The 26895-nt window shown below is 43.5% G+C and overlaps 2 protein-coding genes across 3 annotated transcripts in view; one reads left to right on the top strand and one right to left on the bottom strand.

Moving 5' to 3' along the window:
* The window catches only part of NOL7 (nucleolar protein 7), a 342745-nt gene that overhangs the window by 227600 nt on the left and 88250 nt on the right, over positions 1–26895 (bottom strand). The gene's annotated exons all lie outside the window — the stretch shown is intronic.
* RANBP9 (RAN binding protein 9) overlaps positions 19476–26895 on the top strand; it is a 90074-nt gene continuing 82654 nt past the window's right edge. For both annotated transcript variants that reach the window (XM_082415178.1, XM_082415177.1), the window contains exon 1: positions 19476–20199. In XM_082415178.1, the coding sequence (XP_082271304.1) occupies positions 19623–20199 (577 nt within the window). In that variant the 5' untranslated portion in view covers positions 19476–19622. The remainder of the gene's footprint in view (positions 20200–26895) is intronic.

Here is a 26895-nt window from a genome sequence, read left to right as displayed (position 1 = left end):
TTCAGCATAATATTTATTTGAGGGTGATAACTCATTGAGTCAAGACCTATTCAGTTAGAATTATCAAACACTTAGCGCTTATTCTTTGCCGGGCACAATTTCTCTTGATCTCTGTATATTAACTTACGTGATCCTCCCAGGAGCCCTCTAAGCAGAGCAGCAGCCTACAGCCATGCAGGTTGTGACCGGTGCCCCCTAAAATTGTGCAGTTTTCAGCCTGCACAAGTTCATGTGGTGCCCTGCCTGCAACCCTCAATATACCCATTTTACAGATGGAGAAACTGAGGCATAGAGATGTCCAGTGAAACTTTCTTAGTTCGAGTTTTAATGAAACTCATGCTAACTACATAAAACTATTTAAAACTTGGTAAGATAAAACCACATTAATTCAGCCCAGCTGTGAAGGTGAGTGGGAAAATTGGTAGAATTTACTTAAAAAGTATATGAATAGTAGACTCATTTCTAAGAATTTAGTTCTAGTACATTAAACTACATTTAACCAATTAGTTAAATACTATCAGAATGTCTATCGAAAATTACAGTCATGTTTCTTTAATGAAAGTTGGTATCTCATTTACAGTCAGGAACAATTAATAAACTAATCTTAAAATTAAAAAAGGAGCTGGCTTTATTTAGTCAAATATGCCCCCTCACAAGTCAGTTGGCTAGCTTGACAATTTATTTACTAAACAATTTATACTTAAATTACTCAAAGACTTCACCATATTCCAAATAAAGGCATTACAATTCAGAACTGAGTTCAAGTTAATAAGGTTTTTTTATAGGATTAAGCATTCTTTCCTTAAATTTATTTATTTATTTATATATTTTTAAAATTTATGTATTTTATTTTATTTATTTTTTGCTGTGTTGGGTCTTCGTTGCTGCACGCGGGCTTTCTCTAGTTGCAATGAGCAGGGGCTACTCTTCGTTGCAGTGCGTGGGCTCTAGGCACACGGGCTTCAGTAGTTGTGGCTCGCGGGCTTCAGTAGTTGTGGCTCACGGGCTCTAGAGTGCAGGCTCAGTAGTTGTGGCTCATGGGCTTCGCTGCTCCGCGGCATGTGGGATCTTCCTGGACAGGACTTGAACCCGTGTCCCCTGCATTGGCAGGCGGATTCTTAACCACTGTGCCACCAGGGAAGCCCAATAAGGTTTTATTATATTGTTAAAGATTGAGTTTGGAAGCCCTAGGCAGGAGTTCCAGAGAAAAGCATTTCTAAACTTCTGACAGAATAACTTTTTTTAATAGTAATTCTTTTTTATTTTAATTTTTAATTTTTATACAATTTTTAAAGGTTACTCTCCATTTACAGTTATTGCAAAATATTGTCTCTATTCCCCATGTTATACAAGACATCCTTGAGCCTATCTTAAACCCAAAAGTTTTTTTTTTTTTTTTTTTTGGTCTGCTTTCTAAAATAAACTGCTCAGTTAAAAAAAAAAGTCTACAGAATTCCAAATAAAGTTTTTTTAATGCATACATTAATGAGTTGACCCTTGAACAACACAGATTTGAACTGCGTGGTTCCACTTATATGCAGATTTTTTCAATAGGAAATGCTACAGTATTGCATGATCTGTGGTTGGTTGAATGCCTGGATGTCGAACCAGGTAGACAAGGCGGAGGGCCAACTCTAAGCTCTACGAGGACTTTCCACTGTGGGGAAGGTGGGTGCCTTTACCCCCATGTTGATCATGGGTCTACTGTATTTATTATTATTCTTACAAAAGTGGCATTAAGTGTTGCATAGCAGTTTGGGCTTCAGTCTTCCCAGCCTCCACTATACACAGAATCACCTGGGGATCTTGTTACCCTGCAGATGCTGATCCAGTAGGTCTGGGGTTGGGCCTGAGAATCTGCATTTCTAAAATGCTCCCAGGTGAAGCCGATGCTGAAGAGTTTAGAACTCAGTCTTTGGGAGCCAGATAGTTGGAGCTAGATCAGAATTCTAGCTCTAACACTTATTAGATCTGTGTCCTCGGGCAAGGAACTTAACCTCTCTGTGCCTTGGTTTCCTCATCTGCAAAATGGGGGTAATTATAATATTCTATACATCATAGGGGTGTTGCAAGGTAAGATTAGTTAATAAATGTAAAGCAATTCAAGCAGAAAAAAACTGGCATTATACTACATATACAGTTGTAATTTGCCTTTGTCATTTAGCAATATAGCCTGGGCATCTTTCTATGTCAGTAGAATAAAATCTATCTCATTCTTTCTGACAGCTTCCATGGTTGGGTATATCTTGATCTGCTTCATTCCAGTAGATTTTTTTTTCTATTTTTTTAAACTGTGGTAAAATATACATAACATAAAATTGACCATTTGAACCATTTTAAATGTATATTTCAGTGGTATTAAGTACATTCACACTGTTATGTAACCATTACCACTATCCATCTCAAGAATTTTCTTCATCATCCCAAACTGAAACCCTATACCCATTAAACAATAACTCCCCAATATCCCCCAGCCCCTGGTAACCTCTATTCTATATACTTTCCGTCTCTATGAATTTGCCTATTCTAGGTCCCTCGAAGAAGTGGAATCATCCAATGTTTATCCTTTCGTGTCTCCAGTGGATTTTGAAGGACATGTTTTCTCAATGGCCCTTCCTGCAGAATCCACACTCTCAATTTTGAAACCTCTTTGGAGATGGTAGTTGTCCCTCCTCGTGGCCTAGGCAGGAAGCAGGTCCAACGGCTGACCTTCTATGACAGGCAACCTCTGCAGGCTTCTGACTCTGTAATTAACAAAACCCATCGTCGCTTTCATTCCCTGAGCAGCTACCCTGGGCCAACGCTGTACCTGGTTTTGCAGGGTGTTCTCTGAGGTTGGGAAATGCAACCTCATTTTACAGATGCAGACACCGAAGATCAGAGAGGCTAAATGACCTGCCCGCTATTAGTTAGGGACAGATGTCTGTTATAGTTAGGGCTGGCTCCAAAGCTCATGCCCTTTCCACCACCTACTAGTCTGGCAAACGAAAAAGCAAGCATTTCCAGTGTTTTTCAACAGTATTCTGATTAATATAGATAGAACTTAAGTAAACCTCATAACTGGAGATTCTGATATATATAGCCAAAATACCTGGGGTACTGGCTAAGCAAAAGAAATCATCACAGAAGCTCTCTTGAGCAAAAGCTTCTCAGTTCTTCCTCAGTTTCCCGGATAGAGAACATTTTTCAACTGCACGTGTGTCTGAGTAGGTTTGTGCTGCCTGCCACTCTCCAGCCTCCTTTTTCTAGGGGTCTCGTTCTCATCATGAGAGTGTGTTAATTTAAAATGTTAGTTAAGCAAACAAAGGACTCGGAGAACCTCAACAAACAGTTCCCTGCAGAGCTACCCCTCTCCTAAAACACTGCAGCCTTTCCCTTCGTGCTTCTGAAGGAACAAGAACACACAGAGGCAACCACTGTGATCTCTGGAATACAGAACAGAATCAAAATGCTGGTTTCATTTCTTCAGATATTTCCCGGCCAACTAAATGGGCAAGTGGGGTGTGTGTGTGTGTTTGTATTCAATTACTTTACAGAACTAGAATCAAATGTTCTGTTTTTTTAAAAACCTACTTTTGAATTTGCTGGAAAAATCCTCTGAAAATGGCCATAACTATCGCATCTAAAAATTCTGTTTCTTTCTCCTCAGAGATGTCTTTTGTGTCTTGTTTTTGCCAAGAAGAGCTCTGTTTACATTTTGCATCACCCTCTTCACGAGTTCGGGATCCTCTTCCCCAGGCTCACGGGTTTTGGCAGCCGCAGGCCTTCTCTGCTGCTCCCACCCCTTAAAGGAACCTTGTGCAGATGTGTGGAGCCAGGGCTGTCACTCGGCAGCGGTAGGAAGGGTGTACTGCATGTTGTGATTGCGGGATGCTATGCTTTGGGTCTGTTTTGACTAGCTGGGTGTTAAACCAGGGTGATTAGGGAAGGCTTGATAACATCGCTTGAATATGAAGTACTACCCAAAGCCACTATCTTATTCATGGTGAAGAAAGAAAAATAATATCCACAAGGCCTCTTGGAAGGTGTGCTGGTCAGAAGGTCAAGATTTTCCAGGTCTGATGCTTTCTGGTTACTTGGGTCAAACTAGTTAACATTTCTGTGGTGATGACTAATATCCAACCCCCTACACAGTTACTACAGATTTTATTATAAGAAAAACTTCTGGTTTGTTATTATAAATAAGTCTGAAATTCAAATCACATGCAGCTCCACCTACTGAATAGCTTTGAAGGATCCACAAGAAGCAAGTGCCTTAAACACCATGGCTGTGACACAATCAAAGACTGAGGGTACATGTCACGCTAGGAAATTGTTCTTCTTATTTTTTTTTATTGCAATCAAAGCTGCTGCCTTTCTTAACTCAGACTTCGTGTCAGAAGAGGATCTGAATCTTTGATCCCTCTCTTTCAATGGTTTGTAAATATAATCGTTCATCCATGTTCAGTGAGACTCTTTAAATTATGGCATGCATGTTATATACAGGGTCCAGAAAACAAGGGATATAAATAGAGCCATCCCTCCAGTTTTATATGCACGTCACTGACCATCACCTACCAACCACTGGGGTAGGTGAAATATGATGTACATGGCTTCTGGGGTCCACATATTCTGCAGAGACTGTTATTGTATGTGCTAAATTCTAATTCAGTACATATTTACTGAACTTTTTGATGCTGTGCTTGCCTTCAGCCAAGAGACAGAACTAAACAAGGACACGAGATGAAATAGCTAGTGGCCCACTCTTCTGAAAATATTCTCATCTTTCTCTCTTCACCCCAATAACCTGTGCCTACCCAGGGTGGCTCAACAAACATGTGAAAGACACAGTGAAGTATATCTTTAAGGAACTTACTATCTAGTTCAGGAGAAAAGATGTGTATACATAAAAGAGCTAGAGATCAATGCAAGGTCATACAGAATTAAGCGCTAGAACGTCGTGACAAAGATGGAGCATGGACTGGAATTTTAAAAGGGGATAAAATGTCTGGTCTCAGGTTAGTGAGGGTCTTCTGTGGAAGATGGAACCTTGCGAGCTGGCTCTTGAATGAAGTGAGGAATTGAACTAACCTAAAGGACAGCAAAGTGGGCTTTTCTGACTGGAAAACAGATGCGCTCAAGCAAAGCACAGAGCTAGAATGAAAGGACTGGGCATCCTTGTTTCCCTTTGCCCTTCCTTTATATTTTTTTCTGCTGCTTCACACATTAGAGTTCCTCCGACTCCAGCTAATAGGCTGCAATTTTATAGAATAGCCACCTGTATTTTACACCATCTGTTCAGGGAATATTTTGTACCTACTCTCCCATCTTTGGGGGCAGGGGAGGAGCATCGTATTCAATGAAATCATTAAATCAATCATTAAAGAGAAGTGGCTCTTTTCCTGCCTGGCCCTTCCCTTTCTTCCCAAATCATCCAGTCATCCTAAAGTATTAGATGGGGCGGAGCAAAGTGGACATCCGCGGTGCGGGAGAGAGGGTTAGCTGTGGTGTGTCGGCACCCAAGCAAGGTAAAGAAGGTCTCCATGCAAGAGGGAAGCCTGCCGTGGGGGTCAGAGCCCATGAGGGTGGGAACATCCGCATATGGGGTGGCTCCACGTGTGTGTCAGAGTCTGAGCACGATGACCAAGGCATCCTCATGTGACGGTATCAGAGCCTGAACAGGGAGGAAAGCATCCGTAAGAGGGGAGGGGTGGAGGTGAGCATAGGGAATTGATCCGATAAATAAATATATGAAGGTTTCTCACTCTCAGAGAAAGGAATTACAAATATGGAAAGGGAGAAAACTAGAATGAACACGGTGATGTTGGATTGGAATTGGATGTATTAGCGCGAACCATGATTTTCAAGATGGAAGGATAAATCATAGAGAGATAGAGAGACTAGATAGATGACAGATAGAAATATAGGCATAACGTGCACGTGCACATATGTACTGCAGCGTACAGACTCCCCAGTTCTTCACTTTGGGAGGCCTGGGTCTCCCCTTGCCTTTGCCTCTTAGTCAGGTGATTACAGTAAGAGATCCTAAGATGGTCCCCAATGGTCCACAACTCCTGGTACTACTCACGCCCTTGTGTAATTCCCTCCCCTTGTGTGTGACATGACCTATGACTTGCCTTCAACCAATAGAATACAAAACTAATAAGATATCATTTATGCAATTATGCTCTATAAGATGATGTCTATCTTGCTTGGAGACTCTCTCCCTTGCTGGCTTTGATGAAGCAAGCTGCTGTGCTTAGTGACTTGCCCTGTGGAGAGGCCCACATGGCAAAAAAAGAAAAAATGGGTGCAACCTCTAGCCAGCAGCCGCCAAGAAACTGAGGCTCTCTGTCCAACAAATCCACAGAGAACTGAATTCTGCCATCACAAGAGCTTGTAAGTGGGTCCTTCCCCAGTTGAGCCTGGAGACAAAAGCACAGCCCCAGGTGACAATTCTGGGGACCGTGACGCGGAGGAGCAGCTAAGCCTGGCAGGACTCCTGACCTCAGAAACCGTAAGATAATAACTGTGTGTTGTCATAAGCTGCTAAATTTGTGGTCATTTGTTATGCGGCTATAGAGGACTAGTACACATACTAGTACTAGTAGTATAGGTACCTTAGCTCCCCCTGAGGACGCCTAAGGGAGCAGCACTCCAGCAGAAGTGATCACACCTCGTGCCCAGATTTGGGCTTCAAGGCCACTTTCAACTAGAAGGAACCATGGCTCCTTAGAGAAACGGCTGATTCCAGGACTGCAGCAGAGAAGGTACAAAATGAATCTGGAACATTTTCTTGTGCCAGAAAGTAAGAAAATGCTCAAAGGATGATGGGGACATGTCAAAAGGACATAGAAGCCAGCTTGAAAGAGCTCCCACGAGGGAAATCAGGGATAATTTGAGCATCAGGATGAATGATCGTAGTAGCGGATTATGAGCCTATTGAATAAAATAAAATATGAGCCTATTGAATAAAATAAGAAGCCATGAGTCCATAGAGTTATAAGTAAATAATCTAATGAATAAATTGAAAATTTGATAAGAAGTGAGATATTTAGATCATTTCAAAATACTTCTTCACATAATAGTTATTAATTATAAAGGGGAAAAGAGTAACTTTATATCAGAGAAGCTTGGCAGGTACCACCTTTATTAAATGATTGAAGTTCACCTCATCATTAATGGGAGAGATTGAAATCATGTAGCCTGATAGTATGCACTGAGAGGAACACAGAGATATTTAGATGAGATTCCTGCCCAAGATGCATAACTTGAACCTACTCATGAGGAAATATCAGACAAATCCAAACTGGGGGACGCTCTAAAAATAACTTGCCTGTGAACTTCAAAAGTGTCAGTGTCATGAAAGTCGAGGATAGACTAGGAACTGGCTATGGGAACATGACAAGTCAATGCAATGCATGATTTTTTTTTTTTAATTTTTATTTGTAGAACTTGTTTGCTTTTTTTAAAAAAATTAATTAGTTTATTGATTTATTTTTGGCTGTGTTGGGTCTTCCTTTCTGTGCGAGGGTTTTCTCTAGTTGCGGCAAGCGGGGGCCACTCTTCATCACGTTGCGCAGGCCTCTCACTATCGCGGCCTCTCTTGTTGCGGAGCACAGGCTCCAGATGCGCAGGCTCAGTAGTTGTGGCTCACGGGCCTAGTTGCTCCGCGGCATGTGGGATCCTCCCAGACCAGGGCTCGAACCCGTGTCCCCTGCATTGGCAGGCAGACTCTCAACCACTGCGCCACCAGGGAAGCCCGCAGTGCATGATTTTGAACTGGATCCTTTGGCTGTAAACAATGTTATGGGGCAGTACGCAGATTTTGAAGAACATGTGAGGATTAGATGGTAGCAATGTATTGGCGTTCCTTTCCTCATCACAATGGTCATACGTTGGTGATGTAGCAGAATATCTTGGTTTGTAGGAATTCCACACTAAAGTATTAGAAGGTGAAGGGCTATGATGTTGGCAACTTATTTTCAAATAGCTCAATAAAAAAAAAAAAAAAAAGGTTTTTGTACTGTATTTCCAACTTCTTTGAAACTTTGTGATTGTTTCAAAATTTTAAAAAATACATTAAATGAAGAAGAAATTCCAGTCCAGTGATTGATCTCAGAGTGTGGTCCCCCAAATAGAAGCAGCAACACTACCTGGGAACTTGTTGGAAATGCAAAATTCTTGGGCCCCACCCTGACTCCATCCTTTAGGTGATTCTGAAGCACTCTTAAAGTTTGAGAACTGCTGTACTAGTCCGTTTATTCAAAATATCATTCAAAAAGCCGTTTTTTTTTTTAGCTGGTGTAACTTCAACTATTGAATGCAAGTAAGATTGGTCTTTTTGAATTCCTACCTCTCTTTCTGTTGATGATCCATTATAAAGCTGACAAACTTGATACTAAGTAAAGAAAGTGGAATAATAGATTTTAAAACTGTTTTGGAAAAGGAAGAAAGGAACTACTATCTATCGAGAGTATGTCCTATGCCAGATTTCATGCTAGGTTCTTTCCCATAGGAAAGAAAATCCATAGATTTTCAGGATAGCCTCCAGAAATTTAGAAAATTAAATTGACCAGAATTCCCCATACCAATTCAATGAATAATCTAGGTTTTTAGAAATCTATTCACCATTCATTCAATAAACATCTATTGATCACCTACCATATACCATACAGTGAGGAAAGCACTGAAAGTTATACTGCAGTAGATTCATACCCACAGTATTTGGTGTCTAGGAGCAAAACCTTCACAGTATATATAATCTTCTTTTCAATCACAGCTTTATTGAGCTGCGTTTCACACACCGCATCATTCACCTATTCAAAGTGTACAATTCAGTGGTTTTTAGTATATTCAAAAGTTGTACAACCATCACCACAATCAATTTTAGGACATCTTCATCACCTCAGAAAGAAACCCTATACTATTAGTAGTCACTCCCCATTCCCTCCTCCTCCCAGGCCCTGGCAACCACTAATCTACTTTCTGTCTCTATGGATTGGCCTACTTTGGACGTTTCATATAAATAGAATCATAAAATATGTGGTCTTTTGTGACTGGCTTCCTTCCTTTAGCATAATGTTTTCAAGGTTCATCCATGGTGTGGCATGTGTCAGAATTTCACTCCGTTTTATTGCTGAATGCCATTCCATTGTATGGGTATACTACCTTTATCCACTCGACCATTGGTGGACATTTGGATTGTTTCCAACTTGCGACTATTATGAATAATGCTGCTATGACATTTGTGAACAAGTTTTTATGTGAACATGTGTTTTCATTCCTTTTGGTAATATACCTAGGAGTAGAATTGCTGGGTCATATGATAACTCCATATTGAACTTTTTTTTTTTTTTTTTGCTGTATAACTGGCTTCATTTATTTATTTATAATTAATTTTTTTAATTGGAGTATAGTTGATTTACAGTGTTTATGTTTAACTTGAGGACCCACCATACTCTTTTTCACAGTGTCTGCCCCATTTTGCATTCCCACCAGCAGTGTATGAGGGTTTCAATCTTTCCACATCCTCAGCAACACGCTACCCATACATGTAGTCTTTGCATCATAATCAAACTGAAAAAATTCATTCTTAAGATAAAAGCCATGGTGTGGGTTAGAAAGACCTGGGATCAAGTATTATGAAACTAGCTTGTTCATAGCATCGGGAAGGTTTTAAGGAGTGCCTACTAGGTGTAGGGCACTGTAATAGGAAATGGGCTCTTTTGATGTGTTTCTCGTGGTTTGTTAAGCAAATGGGACACCTATGACTCAGATTTCCCTGGCAAGTCAGGAAGTATCTCAAGATCTCTACATCTGGTTCTACAGGCAGAGCAGCGTGACTGAAAAAACTGGCACTTCCAATCACCCACTGTGGGCAGTGGGCAGAGGCAAATATAACAGTTTTAAAATTTTTAAAATTTTTATACAATTTTTAAAGGTTACTTTCCATTTACAGTTATTACAAAATATTGGCTATATTCCTGTGTTGTACAATACATCCTTGAGCCTATTTTATACCCAATAGTTTGTACCTCCCTCTTCCCCCCCTTTATTCCCCCCTCCCACTGATAACCACTAGTTTGTTCTCCATATCTGTGAGTCTGCTTCTTTTATGTTATATTCACTAGTTTGTTGTATTGTATTTTTTAGATTCCACATGTAAGTGATATGATACAGTATTTGTCTTTCCCTGTCTGACTTATTTCACTTAGCATAATACCCTCCAGGTCCATCCATGTTGCTGCAAATGGCAAAATTTTGTTCTTTTTTGTGGCTGAGTAGTATTCCATTGTGTATACGTACCGCATCTTTATCCATTCATCTATCGATGGACACTTAGGTTGTTTTCATGTCTTGGCAATTGTAAATAATGCTGCTATGAACATTGGGGTGCATGTATCTTTTTGAACTAATGTTTTTGTTTTTTCCAGATACATACATAGGAGTAGAATTGCTAGGTCATATGGTAGTTCTATTTTTAGTGTTTTAAGAAACCTCCATACTGTTTTCCACAGTGGCTGCACCAATTTGCACCCAGCAACAGTGCACGGGGGTTCCCTTTTCTCCACATCCTCACATTGTGGTTCTGAAATAATAACAGTTTTTGGCTCCTCAGGGAGCCAGACAGAAGTAAGACAGCAGGGCCCATCCAGGACATCTGTAATTGGCCTGAATTTTCAGCTCTGAGTTCAGATCAGCCTTTGGGCCACTAAGTGGTCACCCATTAGCCAGATCTGACCCACAGAAGTGTTTTGTTCGGCCCGTGTTGTGTTTCAAGCATTCTGATTTGAATTCCTTTACGGTCTCTAGTCTGTTACAGCTCCCACTGATCTCTATTGTTTTATACCGCATTGTCTTCACTCTTTTACATTATCATCTGGCTCCTGGGAGTATTTGAATGTGCACATCCTGCTTCGGATGATGTCTTAGTCATATGGTTAATGTCTGGGCAATTATTAAGTAGAATGTCGTTGCCATCACTCCAAAGCAAATAGTCACGTATCTACACTGCATTGTCAACAAGAAGCAGTAATTAAGCAGATAATTGTGCAACATGCTACGTAGAGAACAATACATAGATGGGACCTGTACCTACTAGGACCTTAGAGACTAAAATAAACCACACTGACACAGACAGACATTCATGTGGCCGACAGAGAAGGGAAAAAGACATACAGACCACGAAAATAGACATGATGGAGGTCAGCCCTGGGCCCGACAGCACAGCCAAACCTGTGACAGGGCTCCTGCTTACATGTGCATTCTAAAAACGGATTTCTTTATAAAAGATACTCTTCCCAGATTATTCCTATCACGATTTGAAAGTATTTGCTGGTTATAACTCCATAATATGATTTGCAAGACTTGTGAAACTCCAACACTCTTCAGTAATGCAAGCATGTTTTTTTCTTTCAGAGTTCTCTAATGGCAGGTGTAGCCACTAAAATGATCAGCTGTGTGATTAGAAATGCAATTTGAAGCAAAGTCCTTGCATCCTTAGATGCTACTGGTGCCCTGACCAGTTCTCCTTACCTGCCGGTGTGCCCATCTCAGGCTGCCATGAGCGTTGGTTACCAAGGGCTCACGCCACACCCTTCCCCAGAGAACTGCCCTCGCCTGAAGGGAGCCTCCTTGCCCAGAGATGCCCAGAATGTTATGCTCCCCCAGGGAGGAAGGTGACCTGCGGCTAATGAGTGATTAATGCGGGTTCTAAAAGTCCTGGACTCTTGCCTAAGGAGAGGGCAATCCTGTCGTGCTATACACACTCCAGCTCCCCAAGCTGAAGCCAGACTTCATGGAGCCTTCATTTTTTCCTGGCTTCTTCCCCTGCACTGTCCTGCTTCCCTTATTCCTACCAGATTTCACTTGAGAGCACTCTGCCCCCAAAAGTCACCTGCATCAGAAACCCCATCTCAGGGTCTGCTTCTAGGAAACCTGATATAAGACCCCTGACCTATCCCACAAAGTTATCCTCATGGAGTCAGATTTTTAAATGGTTGTTAAAGTATAATACACGTGACATTAGGCATGTAATGGTTAAAAAGTAACAGCCCTGAACTGTGGCAGCCAAGGTGACCCTCTAATAGTGTCCTTAAGGCAGCTTTATGGCATTTATGCTTCTGCTCAGTGGAAGAGCGATTTCAATTCATACCCTAATCATAAAATTACTTTTCCATCAAACCAGAGTGCTTATAGCCTCCCTCCCCTTTTTTTTACTGAAGTGTGGTTGGAACCCAGAGGGAGAGAGAGAGTAAGCTATAAAATTATGAAGACAAGTCGTGAATCTAGACTTGCTTTATCGATGTATAAAATTTACATAACATGTGAGCTCTGCATCTTATGGAAAAGTACATTCAGATAAAAAGCACTGCAGTTTTGATGAGGAGAGATGTGTTACCGTATCACTGTAGCTTCCACCACCCACAGTATACTTAATCTTTTCAACGACTTTGTACAACTCTTTTCCCAGGACCTAAAATGTTTGAGCCGCATGTGTGGCCTCTGTAACAAATGACCACAAACTTGGTGGCTTAAAACAGCAGAAGCTTATTCTCTCACAGTTCTAGAGGCCAGAAGTCCAAGTTCAAGGTGTTGACAGGGCTGCATGCCCCCCACTTCTGTAGGGGCGGATCCATTCTTTACCTCTTCCAGCTTCTGGTGGCTGTTGGTATTCCTTGGCTTGTGGCAGCATCTCTCTGCTCCATCTTCACATGGCCTTTTCCTCTGTACGTGTCTCCTCATCTGTCTGTCTCAAATCTCCCTATGCTTCTCTTCATAAGGACACTTGCCATCGGATTCAGGGCACAATGGGATAACCCAGGATCATCTTGTTTCAAGATCCTTAATCACATTTGCAAAGACCCTCTTTCCCAATAAGGTCACATGCACAGGTTCATAGGTGGATATATTTTGGGGGGCCATTTTTGGGTCTACCACAGTACGTACATGTGTGTACAGACACAACCACAACAAGATAAAGAGAGACATGCATGTGGGAAGAATCTGATCAGGGCAGTGCTTGCACACTTATATGGAACACCCACAGTCTTTAGAAGCAGTCCAGAAAGTTCTTGACATAGTCCTGGTTCATAATTCTGCCAAGCACAAAATGCATCACATGTGTGATGTGGTTAGTGCACGACATGGAAATATGCACTTGATCATTGAGTGGCCTAACCAACTACCCAACACCCACATGTCAGTGTGACTTTGGCGTTCTCTAATCATGTAGATTATTCTCATTATACTTATTGAATTTTATGGAGTGGCATAACATGCTATAGTAGAATTTGGAGTTTAAGGATTTCGAAAGCTCTTGGGCCTCTTAAAAATGCCAAAGATTGGGAATTCCCTGGCAGTCCGGTGGTTAGGACTTTGTGCTTTCACTGTCAAAGGAGCAAGTTCATCCCTGGTCAGAGAACTAAGGTCCCGAAAGGCATGCAGCCAAAAAAAGGAATGCCAAAGATCAATTACCTATGTGCAATTTTCAGATGGACAGTGGCATAAGGCACATGTGAAGGACTGAGTCTGTTGGTGACATTAGGAGACAGACCTGTAATTCCACAGCAAATGCCACTCCTCTTTGAATGATTGACATCTATTTCTAAGTTAAATATTCTTTGGACAATTGCAGCTGAAACAGAAAAATACTAAAGAAGTCTTTGAAACAGTTTTTAAGATACAGATGTTCTGACAGCTTTGAAATATTAAAATTTTTAAAAGCCTCACATATTGCCGGGCATATTTTTCCTTGCATATCTTTAAAGGCACTTAAGGAAAACAAGCAAAGAAGCTTAAAAAATTAATTACCAAGCATAAAATGATATAGAGCCATGATGAAAGAAATAGTGAATTGTGAAATAAATCACTTCACTAAATTGCTTTTTTCTTATATTTACTTAGATAACAAATTAGGCCTTGCACCTTCTTTGAGGATCATCATGGTAAAATATATATACATGTTAGTTATCTCCATGCTATAACCTAGGTACAAAGAAACTTACATTGAAAAATTCATTCTGGTGACAACAGTGGGTTAGTCTGCAGAATTACTTTTTCTGAGATGTTAGAAAAATAGCCGTGGTGCTCATTGTCTCTATTGTAGCACTTTTCATACTCTACCCTGAAAAATTGGTTATATAAGTAATGTTCTCTCCCACAAAACTTAAGGACCTTAAGTTCTCTCCCTCTCTCTTTCTAAAAAAATTTCCACATGCTGCCTGGCACTGTGTATTGCACATAATGGGCACTCAATAAATTATGACTGAAATGCAGCCCACATCTCAGGACAATAGGCGGCTAACTCACAGAGGGTAGGCAAGTTACAGCTTTTGTTTCTAAAGAGCATCAGCTATTTCTCTAAGTCCTTGTTATTCAAAGGATAGTCTGCAGACCAGCAACAGGGGCATCTCCTGGAAGCCTGCTGGAAATGCAGAATCTCAGGTCCTGTTCTGCAAATGCCCACATCCAGGTTTGAGAAGCCCTGTTGTCATTCATGTGTACTAATCTTGCCTCTCCAACTAGATTCTATTCACTGAAGGAATAGTTTCCATACTGCCTTCTTCATCTTTGTAATCCTTCATTCTTTTCCTTACTCTGTGCCCAGAACCTAACACAGGGTTCCATACATAATAGGTGCTTCATAAATGCTCACTGAACATTACCCCCAATTTGGACCCCTTCCTGTTGCAGTTTCCTAGCATTGTTCAGCCATTTGCCATCCAGTTCAATTTGCCACAGCTTAGGGGCAGAAATATCCTGATTCTGTTCACCTATGGTATACAGCCTGTCCAGGACCCTAGGGTGAAGCATACTTTATTGGTCACAAAGTGAACTTGCTATCTTCTGGGATTTCATTGCTAACGACTTGGTCTTACCATTTAGTGTTGAGAATGTTTTATAAGAGATGTCGATAGAAGGGTCTAGAACTGGGATCAAAAAGTACAGCCTGTAGACCAAGTACAGCCTGCTGCCTATTTTCTTGTAAATGAAGTTTTATTGGAACACAGCCATGCCCATTGGTTTATGTATTGTTTATGGCTACTTTTCATCCGCGAAGACAAAGTTGAATAGTTTCAACAGGCACACAGAGCCTAAAATATTTACTATCTGACCCATTACAGAAAAAGTTGGCCAATTCCTGGTCTAGAAGCTATATTTGATGTGTGTGTGTGGCAAGTGCAGTCCCCCTGGATCACCAGAAGTTGCAACAACCCTGTGATAGGCACTTTTCAAAGGTGGCCTGCAAGACCCCTGCCTTCTGGTATTCATGCCCTTGTGTCATCCCCTCCCCTTGAATGTGGGCTGCACCTAGTGACTTACTCTGAACAAACAGATTATGGCAAAAGTGATGGGACGTCACTTCTGTGATGCGGTTACAAAAGACTGTGACTTCTGTTCCGCTGCTAGTGCTTTCTTGGCCTGCACATTTTGATGAAGCAAGCTGCCATGTTGGAGAGGCCTATGTGGCAAAGAACTGAGGGCCACTTCCGCCCAATAGCCAGCAAGGAACCGAGGCCCTGAGACCAATGGTCTCCAGAAAGAGAATCCAATCCTCCAGAAACAACCACGTAAGTGAGCTTAGAAGTGGATCCTTCCTCAGTCAAGTCTGGAGCTAACTTTAGCCCCAGCTGACACCTTGAATGCCCATGAGGTTTCTGAGTCACAGAAACTATATGATAATAAATGTTGTTATTTTAAACCACTTAGTTTGGGGGTAATTTGTTCAGCAGCAATGGATAACTAATACAGACCCTAAAGCGGTACTACAGACGGCACACTCTGCCATCCCATTTTCCAGTACCTAGAAGGAGACTGTCATGGACACCTACTGAAACTGGCTGGCCAGTGTCTGAGCCTCTTTCCTAGTACTGGAAAATCCTTGACTGTGGGCGTCAGTGGCCACTGTCCCATTAGGGCAGTGTGTTCTAACATTTTCATGTCATGCCAAGCATAGAAAATGCACGAGACGTGTAAAGTACTCTGTGAACGCACGGGGCTGCTCACTGCCAGAAGGGACCACAGGTTCTAGCCACTCCAGGCCCAACCTGAGTTGAAGGTCTCAATAACTCAGTACCTCTATAAGCTGGGGATATCTGCTCACTGGCAGCCCCTGGCATGAACATGCAACCTAGGCTTGGCCAACTTTGAAACTTGAGTGAGTGATAAAAAGACTGGGGGTCAGAAAGGTGACAGTCTAGGTGGTGGAGGTGGCATCTGATGGTGGCTGATGCGACCAGAGGTGGAGCCAGTCTATTTGTGCTGCCTGAACCCTCTTGGTCTTTGTTTTAGGCCTGGTTGTCTAGCCTTCTGGTCAATTCTGAGACCCACCAAATATCATTCCAATAAGTTGCTTCTGCTTAAGAGAGCCAGAATTGGCTCCTAACTGTTCACTACTGAGAACCTCAGCAGATATGTGTGTATCAATAGTACAGCAATACGTGGGAAGGACTGAAAATATAGGTGCAAAAATGTTGTGGACAAGTTCAAGGCTGGTGGATTTTTATCATTTAGATCTCTATGTAAAAGTCTAATATTTTGGTAATAAAATTTTAATTACGTATTATAATTGCCCATTATAGAAACATTTTGTGATTTTCCTTCATGCCTTTGGCTAACAGCTTTGGCAGTGTAAATTATTGTATAGCCTTTTTCCATTTAGAACATCAGAATCATTTTTCCACATCTTCATTTTTAAGAGGGTATATAATATTTATTTCAGGCTGTGCTTGTGCAGGAGACCTGGAAGGAGTGGGTAAGAAACTGGGCCCAATATCCACTAAGTCAAGAGAAAGGAGTGCCCTTTCTCTAATTAGTTGGCCCTGTCTTTTGGCGATTCCACTGTCCAGAGGGGATGCATTTAAAAAAAATTCAAACAAATTTCCCCTATGTGCTCCTGATTCCACTGAGTGGAATTTCGTCAACTAGTCCCTTCATGCTGGGCACTTAGTTTGCTTCTCTGTTTCGTCTATCAGTACTATCTGTTGAAGCTTTTTAGGCCTAAATTTCTTCGACACTTCAGATTTTGTTCCTCGGTTTTGATTTTTTGGTGGGAATAAGTCAAAAGGCATGAACACCTTTATGTCTCTTTATAAATATCATCATTTATGTGGCTTTCTACAATGAAGTTGATGTTCTCTGCAACCTTCAAGTATGAGGAAGTGCCCATTTTACAGAATCCTCCTCCACAACTGAAATCATTAATTTCTTGAGGTTGCTTGTTTGGAGAGCAGCTAGTCACTCCTACAAAAAGCTTCCAACAAAATATCAGAATTTTTTTTTTGAAGAAGGCATTGGGTCTTTTTTTTTTTTTTTTTTAATTTATTTTTGGCTGCGTTGGGTCTTCGTTGCTGTGCGCGGGCTTTCTCTAGCTGTGGTGAGCAGGGGCTACTCTTCGTTGTGGTGCGCAGGCTTCTCGTTGCAGTGGCTTCTCTTGCTGTGGAGCACGGGCTCTAGGCACGCGGGCTTCAGTAGTTGTGGCACGTGGGCTCAGTAGTTGTGGCTCGTGGGCTCTAGAGCACAGGCTCGGTAGTTGTGGCATACCGACAGCTTAGTTGCTCCACAGCATGTGGGATCTTCCCGGATTAGGGCTCGAACCCGTGTCCCCTGCATTGGCAGGCGGATTCTAAACCACTGCGCCACCAGGGAAGCCCAATGTCAAGATACTTTTATTCTCTCTGCCTTTCCTAGGATATGTAAAGTTCTAAATGGTTTTTCGGTGTGCTGACAGAAGAAAGTACACCGTCATAAATAAAACCTTGGTGACTATTTCAAGAAAGTTTGATGAGACTTGGAGCCCATTTATTCTACCTTGGCTAGCCAACATTTAAATAGAGCTTGGTTTACATTTAACTCGTTACTGTAATATAAATGACAGTCTTAGAACAATTTAAATACAATGACATCATGTAATTTAAAGTGCAGTGGCTTGAAAAAAGTCATCAAACAGCAGGTTAGAATTATCGGATATTTTTATTAAAGAACAACAGGGCATCTAGTTGCTGGGTAATTGAGGGAGAAATTAGACTAAGTGACTATTAGTTCTGGCCAGCCGTTGAGGGCCTTCAATTAAATCACCATTTACCTACCCTCTTCAAGACAAAATAATTCTCTATTCAGCAAAGAACGCTCCTTGCTTATTTGGCCAAACAATTAGCACCATAATATCTTTGGAAGCAAACAAAATACCAGCATTTATATGGTGTAGATTACACGTGTAAAGCTCGATTTCGCCAGCTAAGGAAATGATAACCTAAACAAAGAGATGTGATGAAAACAAAATAGTAATGTTAGGACGGGTCAGAGAGCAACACTTGGCGAGTTGTGCCCAATTAGTCGACCAAGCAAAGCACTGTTGGGAATTGCAAAGTAGGAAGTCCTATTTTTGACTCTGCTGACCTCAGTGAATATTTCCTTGTTTTAAAAATGGGCATAATTCTTTGCTACGTAACAAAGAGGCCTGTTATGAAAACTAAGGAGTCTCTAAAATGTTTTGACGCCTCCAGAAGCCCTGCGTAAATACACCTTGTATTCGTACGGTTCGTGTTCCTGCCCTTTGATGAGATGCCAGTCTTTATTAGCATTCCTAATAAATTAGTGACACCTTCTGCCACCCTGGGTTCACTTTAAGTCCTCATAAAATTAATTATCAAAATGCTCCCTGTTTTAAGTGGGAGACTTTCCCTTCAGAAATGGTTATGAAGTATGCAGAGCAGTTGGTTCCTTAAGAGGGAGGCGGCAAACAGGGACCTGTACTGGTGCACGAGCTGGAGCCCGAGCAGCCCGTGGGCGCCCCCCGGACGGCTCTTCCCGGGGACCCGATTTGGGATCCGGGAGCCGGAGCCGCCCCGCTCGTCCCTGGGGCCCGCAGACCGGACTCGCGGCGGCCCCAGCGGGGCTCGATTACTTTCGCCTGGGCGAGAAGCGGCCCCACCGCGCCAGCCGGAACCCTAAGGTTGGGGAGGTGGGGCGACGACAACAAAAAGAAGTAAAGTAGGAGGAGATTCTCCCGGGGAGGGCCCGGGCGAGCAGGGCGAGGCGGCGGGCTCCCGGCAGAGGCGGGACCCCAGCGCCCGGCGCGCGAGCGGCTGGCGGACCCCGGCAAAGGCGGAGTCCACGCCTGGCCACCCGCCTCCCTAGTGCGGTCTCCCAGCGCCGGGACCCCCGCGGGCCCGCCCTCCGCCGCCCGCGCGGCCACGCCCCCGTGCGACCCCGCCCCTCGCGCCGAGCTCGCGCCTCCGGCCCCGCCCCTTCGCCCAGCACCGCCCGCGCGCAGCGTCTCGCGCCGGCCCGGCCCGCCCGCCGGGAAACAGCCGCGAGAGCAGCGGCAGCGGTTGCTGCCACAGCGCCTCCTCCTCCCGCGCCCCCGCCTCGCCCCCGCCGTCGGCGCCTCGTCCCGGGCCCGCGCCCGCCCTCCGGCCAACGTTCTCTCGGGGCCTCCCCGGGCCCGCCGCCCACTCCCCCGGCTCCGAGCCCCCCAACCGTCGCGCTCTCTCCCTCTCGGCGCGCGGCCCGCCGCCTGCTTCCGGGGCGGGCGGACTGGGCGCCTGGTGCCGGCGGCCGCAGCGACAGCGCCCCCGGGAAGCGGAGGAGGAAGGAGAGAAGAGGTGGAGGTGGCCGCAGGCTGAGTCGCGGCCGGGATGTCCGGGCAGCCGCCGCCTCCGCCGCCGCAACAGCAACAACAGCAGCAGCAGCTGCCGCCGCCACCGCCGGCGGCCGTGGCCCCGGTGTCCGGAGTCGTCCTGCCGGCGCCCCCGGCCGTCAGCGCCGGCTCCTCTCCAGCCGGCTCGCCCGGCGGCGCGGGCGGCGGTGGCGGCTTAGGGGCCGCGGCGGCCGCCCTGCTCCTCCACCCGCCGCCGCCGCCGCCGCCGCCCCCGGCCACCGCGGCCCCGCCGCCGCCGCCACCGCCGCCCCCGCAGCCCGCCTCGGCGGCCGCCCCCGCCAGCGCGCCCCCCGCGCCCCCGGGCCTTGCCGCGGGTCCCGGCCCGGCCGGAGGCGCCCCGGCCCCGGCCGTGGCGGCGGGCAGCAGTGCCGCGGCCCCCTTCCCGCACGGGGACTCGGCCCTGAACGAGCAGGAGAAGGAGCTGCAGCGGCGGCTGAAGCGACTCTACCCGGCAGTGGACGAGCAGGAGACGCCGCTGCCTCGGTCCTGGAGTCCGAAGGACAAGTTCAGCTACATCGGCCTGTCTCAGAACAACCTGCGGGTGCACTACAAAGGTACTGGGCGTGTGTCCTGCGGTGGGAGTGGGGCCGCAGACCCTCGGGCCGCCCCCGCCCTCCCGGGGCCGGGTGTCCTCGGAGGGGACTCGCCGCCGGCTCTGCTGCTCCCAGGGTGGGATTGGGGTCGCGGGGAGAGGTGCGAGGGAAAGCGGGCGATTCTGGGAAGGGGAAGGTAGTATAATGGTCCTGGGTAGAACGGAGCTGGTAATCCCAGGCCAGGAGCAGGACACCTCGGGGGAATCCAGGATGACAGGACATAACTCGCTTTCTGATTTCCCTTTGAGATAAATCGTGGGGCTGGGATGGAGGAATCTATGGGCTCGGAGTTGGGTTACATTGTTCTCCAGGTGGTGTTGGGTCAGGCGCTCTCCTCTTACGTGGGGGGAAGAGAGGCACGATTCTGAGGGATAATTTCTAATTAAGGGAGAGCAGGGATGTATAGGGGGAGGAGTAATCAGTGGAGGATTTTGCCCCAAATTAAGCTAGAGATTGTCTAGGGGAACACAAGGGCCGGGGCCCTAAGTTTGCCGTCAGGGTATCTTGCTAAAAGCAACTGGAGGGTGCGAGAGGTGAAACCTCAGGAGTACGTGTTTTCTTAGGGGAGCAGAAACCTACCACGACTGATTGGATATGCCCTATATTTATGTGTTGGCATTATGAAAGTCTCGTTGAAAACAGGGATTTGTTAAAAACGTTATTTAGTATTTTAAAGAAAATTGGCTCCTATTTACCACCTGCAGTTAAAAAAAAAAAAGCCTTAGGCAAGTGTTTGTCCCCCTCCTCCCTCACCTACCTCTCCTGTGTTAAAACAAAGCTTTAAGCAGATCAGTTGTATATAAAATTATAAATTGCTATGGGAGTTTTTGAAATGTAGCCCACATTAATAGCACGCATCAAGTTTACTTGTCTGGAGGAAAAAAATCAATCCAATGTGTCAGTCTATCTGGAAACAAATCCAGTTTTTTAGGCCCCAAACCTGCTGCTTTTACATTCAGAGCAGCCTCATTTTGATTGGCTTCAAAGGGAGGGTCTTTATCAGATCCTGGTGACATGGATGTAGGAGGGTATAAACAACCATTGTGGTGAAATTCTTAAAGTTTACTGGACTGAAATTTGAGAAGAACCTTGATAAATAAGTTACTATTTAATCAGGAAGGAGAATGGCCACAGAAGTCTTCCAAATGATTTGGCTGCAAAGAGTAACGCACAAAAATAGGCCTTGTTGAATATTCCTTCCTTTTATGCATAGATCCAGAGAAGTACTTTCAATTTTAAATGTTATGGTTCTTAATCTAAATGGCTGAAATTTTCGAAATATTGGACCTTTGGTTTTTCTTAAGTTAGGACATTTTGTGAATACCCTGTGAAGGCTGTTGTTTAATTCTGTGTTTTAATCTGTGTGAACAGTGTGCTGTGCGGGAAGTGTTTGCTTCTGATCTGGCTACCAGAATGCTTTTTGTTGGACTCCACAAAACTTTACTTTAAATTTTATGGTTGATGGTTGATGGTTAGCTTATAAAATCAGGGGGAGAAGATACAAGAGACTACTGAACAAAGAATTCTAGCTTTCCGAGGCCTGCCATCATTTGTGATTTTAGGCATGTTACCAGACAGGGTCTCAGTTTCTTCCTCTGAGTGATGAGGGAGTTGAGCTGGGTTGGGTGTTGGTAAGGAGATTTCCAGCTCTGAATTTCCATATCTAAGATTTGTGATTATAGTCTATTTAGCACTGTAACATGCCTTGACCAGTTTTACTAACTACTTTTACATAAAATTGATGATTTGGGTCACGCAAAAGTGCAGCTTATGTGAAATTGGTTGGAGTTTGGAATATTTATGACACTGCTGTCTCAGTTATTTTTCCTCTTGGCCTCTTTATTACTTTCTGTTGTGTAATACTAAGATTCACTTTCTGGAAACTTCACTCTTTTGTAAACATAAACCATTATTTCTGGAAGAACAGATTTTGCTGTTTGTCATTCTTTTTCTTTCCTCTCCCTTTCTTCTATCTCCCCTTTGTCTCTCCCTTCCCCCTTGTCACAAACACGGGCCCTTTTTCCCCTTCTACTGCCTCTTCCTCGTCTTGTTATTTTAATATGTGCCTGTGTGTTTTTCCTGTTGTTTTTCTGTGTGCCTTCAGAGTGGACCACACCAGAAGTTACTGGGCATCTAAGCAAGGGGGAAGTGTCTTAGGTAGTGGTGAGCAAATTTGAAGTCACAAAATAACATTAAAAACTATTGTTCATAAAGTATTTTTGCATATTACAGAATTTCAAAAGATTGATAATTATTTTCCATATGAGGATTTTTCTTACCTTTGAAATATAAATTTCTTTTGCTCTGAACGTATTCTGTTTTCAAGATGTTATTCTTCTAAATTGGAGCTACTCTTTTGGAAACAGTGGGGTTCCTTAAATGATTTGAAGGGATTAATGTTAAACAGTGTCAGCCATACAGACCAAGTTGATTGGATTGCAGAGGAATTGGGTGTGTTTACTACCTGTTAAAATTTTTTAAAAGACTTTTTGCTTAGCAGTCACACACCAACTGTTGAAATCCTCAAGCATGGCCCCTTTTATTTTTGAAATTCCTGTCAGCTTTGAATAAGTATAAATGTGACAAGTTTAGACCTAGTTATAATGATCACTTTTTTCCAATTTAAAGCATTTTAATGAATATGACAATGGGTTTGATTAGTCTAAATGTTTCAGTTACAGGTTGCATTTTTATATTTGTGAAGTTACCATGATTTGTTTACTTTGCAAAGCATTTTGATACATACACTCGGGAGCATGTTAGTGAATTTGGATAAGGTGGTGGAATTCTCATTTAAGACGAGAAAAAGTGGGAGCACCTGGAAGTTAGAACTTCCCAGTCACAAGTAAGCCAGGATTGGAAACTAATTTTCATTGATTTTAAATTTAGTGTTCTTTCCACCACACCGTATTGCCTATTTCAATTTGTATGAGACTTAATTATCTCAAGTAGTTAAAATCCGGTGATCACATTTATAAGTTTTTGAAGAATAGTTGACTTTGAAGAATAGTTGATGTTGAAAGTACTTCCTCTGGGGAAAGTGCTACCTGGAGCACACTAATGCCATGGAAAAGTCCAGACGCTTTGATTATACTGATTTAGGGCAGCTTGGAAGAAATGTAAGATCAGTGAAAGTTGGGAATGATAGGAAGAAATGAATAGTGAACTGCACCTTCTAATTGAAGTATTATTAACAGTGACCAAATAGGTTGAACTTTTGGTATGCGCAGCTCCCCTCCCCCTCCGTATCACCAGTCACTAGGCCTTTAACGTGTCCTCAATTTAATTGCTTATCTAATTTCTTGCACTTCTTTATGTAGAACAAGTATCTCAACACATATTTGCTTGCTTACCAAATCTCTTTAGAGATTTATGGGAGGTGATATAAAAATGTGCTTCAAAATCAAGGAATTTAAAAACCAGGCTTTTCCCAGGGATCCCTTTGCCAAAATTGAGCTTTAAGAATGCTAGTTGATAACTGCAAGGATTAAGTGATTCTAATAATCATACTTAACAGAAGTAGACAATAGTAATGATGATTTTTTTTTTTTTTTGGTAATGATTTATTGAGCAATTGCTGTAGGGCAGATGTTCTTCTAGACAATTTGTATATATACCTTACTCTCTATTTATTCATTTTGTTTATTCAACAAGCTTTTAGTGAGCGTTTACTTTGTGCCAGGTTCTGGATACTCAAAGGTGAATAAGACACTGTCTTTGAATTCGCAGAGCTCAAAGGACATCAAGCAGTGTGTGTAGCAGGGAAGTGTCATAGAGTACTGTGGAAGATGGGGGAGCATCTGCTGCAGGCTGCCCTTGGCAGGGGTGAAGTTGGTGGGTCAGGGAAAGCTTCTTGAAGGGGATGAGGCCAGCGGTCCGTCTTGAAAGATGAGTATGATATAGGGGAGGAGGGGCTGGGCATCACAAGGGAAAAAGCATAAACAAAAGCATAGAGGAGAGAATTATTCTATATGTTTGGATCTACAAGCAATATGGGGTTGTTGGAATTTAAGTGTGTGACAAGGTGCAGCTGGGAAAAGATCGTGCGAGGCCTTATAGAATATTTTATCGAGCTTGGATCTTATTCTGTAGGAGACAAAGAATCATCTAAGGATTTTAAGTAGGAAGTGACTGGCTCATTTTCATCTTTGTCGGATTATACAACTAATTGGGAGGTGGACTCAGGGACACAAGCCTGGAAATAGCAGACTCATTTAGAAGGCTGTTGCAGACCACATAAGAAATAAGGACCTGAACTGGTCAGTGGTGGGGGCAGAGAAGAGCAGACATACCTGTGATCTGTGCTGGATATGATGGAATGATGGAGAAATCAAGGCTGATGCTGGGTTTCTAGCCCTGTTAGGTTTTTGCAGTGAACCATGAAGCAAATAATGATTGCAAGGAAGTATTACAGTATACTTTGAGGTAAGTAAAAATGGGAATCTTAGCCATGTGATCTGACTTCATGTAAATCAGAAGAAGACAAAGAAATAGCATTGGAGAAAGAACAGAAAGAGGTCTTCTGGAGTTAAGGTGGCTCTGTGTAGTCACCACAGCTGGAGTTCCTGATTTTTCACTTTATTCTAATGTTCAGATGTCTCAGCTACAGTGCTAGTTTCTGGTGGTTTTCTTTTCTTTTGCCTACTAACTGGTTTATCCTTTTTCCTATTTTAAACTCCCAAGAGACTCAGCAGATTGGCGTAGCTAGTTGCCATCTTTCTTAGTTGGGCAGAGCTTTTCATTCTGTGCTGTGGAGTGAATTGGTGGCCTTCTCGTAGATGCTGACCTGTGTTGAATCAGCTGTAGGGGTGTGAGGGTTGTTATGAAATACGAAATGTCCTCCTGGTGGAAGGATAGTGTGGGCCCCACTCCTCTCAGTAGGGACAGTGTGGGGGGCAGTTTCTCCTAGGAGGGGCTGGCACGTACCATCACTGACCTGAACCTGGAGGAGAGGCTGAGGTCATGACTGACCTGGGAGTCGCCTGTAGCTGGTAGTTGAAACTCAGAGTGTGAGAGAGAGTGAGTAAAGTGAGAAGAGCAGTGGGCCAGAGATGGAACCCTGAGCAAGACCAACATTAAAAGACTGCAGGGAGCCCAAGAAGGAGTAGTTAAGAGGCACCTGGACAGCGGGGAGGGTGGTGTCACAGAAGCTGAGCAGAGGAGTGTCAGAAATGAGGAAGTGAACTTGAGTGTCGAATGCAACAGATAGGTTTAGTGAGATCGGCACAGGAAAATTTCCACTGGATTTGGAAAGTAGATCGTTGTGACCTTAGGTAGAGCAGTGTGAACTGAGTGATGGGGGCAGAAATCAGGGTCAGTAGAAGGGACCAAGCAGAAAGTATAGTGAATATAGGTTATTCTTGAGAAATATAGATGAGGAAAGAGATTAGTCAATACCTGGAGGAGAATGGAGGTTAGGGCAGCTGTGGGTTTTTTTTTTTTTTTTTTAAATGGTTGATATTGGAGTTACGTTGTATCTGGAGATTAGCTTGTAACATCAGCATGTAAGATGAAAAATCCACATACTTAAAATTATCCCTAGAAAACCTTTGGAAGTTACTGTGTTAGAAACTATTGTATCATTTCTAAGTAGGCCTAGTTTTAGTTTGGCTGCGTGGGTAAAACTGAAGTGACGTAAGTTAGATGACAGTATGATGTTAGTGCAAGGTATGGAGTCTCAATAAATGTCTACAGAATTTAACATGTTTTAACAAATGAGATAAATAGTACCAATACCTGGTTTTATTACCTTAAAGTTAAAAAAAAAAGCTCATTATACTAACCACCAACCCCAGTGCATTATTGACAATGATTTATAACACAGAGACATATAATCTTATGAAAAGGATATACATTTTTGGGACACTGTGCCCTTATAGATCGAAGGGAAGGAGAGTAAAGAGGGAAAGGATGAAAGTACAGGCTTGGGAGGCTGACAGAGTAAGGGCTTGGAGGGAGGAAGGTGCTTCAGAAGCTTGAGATGCTTGCCCTTGAAGACGAGAGGAGTACCTGCTGTTCCTTCGATAACAGTGGGCGAGGTGGGCGGGTGTAGACAGACGAGTTAGTAACGCACGAGAGCAGAGTAGAACATAGCCGTGTATAATGGTGGAGTCCCATCTCAGTCCCATTTTGTGATGAAGGAGGCGAGGTAGTTTGCTCACTGAATTCAAGTGGAGGACTTAAAGCCTAAAGTGAATGATGGAGATGTGGACCATCTTCATCTTTCTGAAGATTGCTGTGTGGTATTGATAACCATGGGGGATCCCAGCTGACATCATTAGTTCACAGTGGTGACTGTTTGCAGGATGGTTGGACTTTATTCCGCAAAGGCCAGCTGCCCAGTGCAGGAGTAGGGAAGGTGGATTATAATGTTGATTTAAGGCTGTGGTTTTGCTGGCTGGGTATGATGGAAAGATAGGCATATGAGGGAAATCAAGATATTTGGGAGCTTTTAAATAATTACCATGTACACCATCCCGGAAGAGGAAAGAGAAGAACAAACGAACAAGAAAGGGTTCAGTGCATTGGAGTTCCTTGAATTTTGAAGTGCGGAGTGAATTCTTTAGACAGGGGAGAGGATAGGAGGGTGTGTCCTAGGGGAAGATGTCGGTATTTCCACTGTAATGCCAAAATTGTGTTGCTGGAAAAACCTCATGT

The sequence above is a fragment of the Balaenoptera physalus genome (genome assembly GCF_965194825.1).
Source record: "Balaenoptera physalus genome assembly, chromosome: 11".
NCBI classification, from domain to species: Eukaryota; Metazoa; Chordata; class Mammalia; order Artiodactyla; family Balaenopteridae; genus Balaenoptera; species Balaenoptera physalus.
Note: the sequence above shows the minus strand (reverse complement) of the source record. Positions and strands in the feature narration are given on the sequence as shown.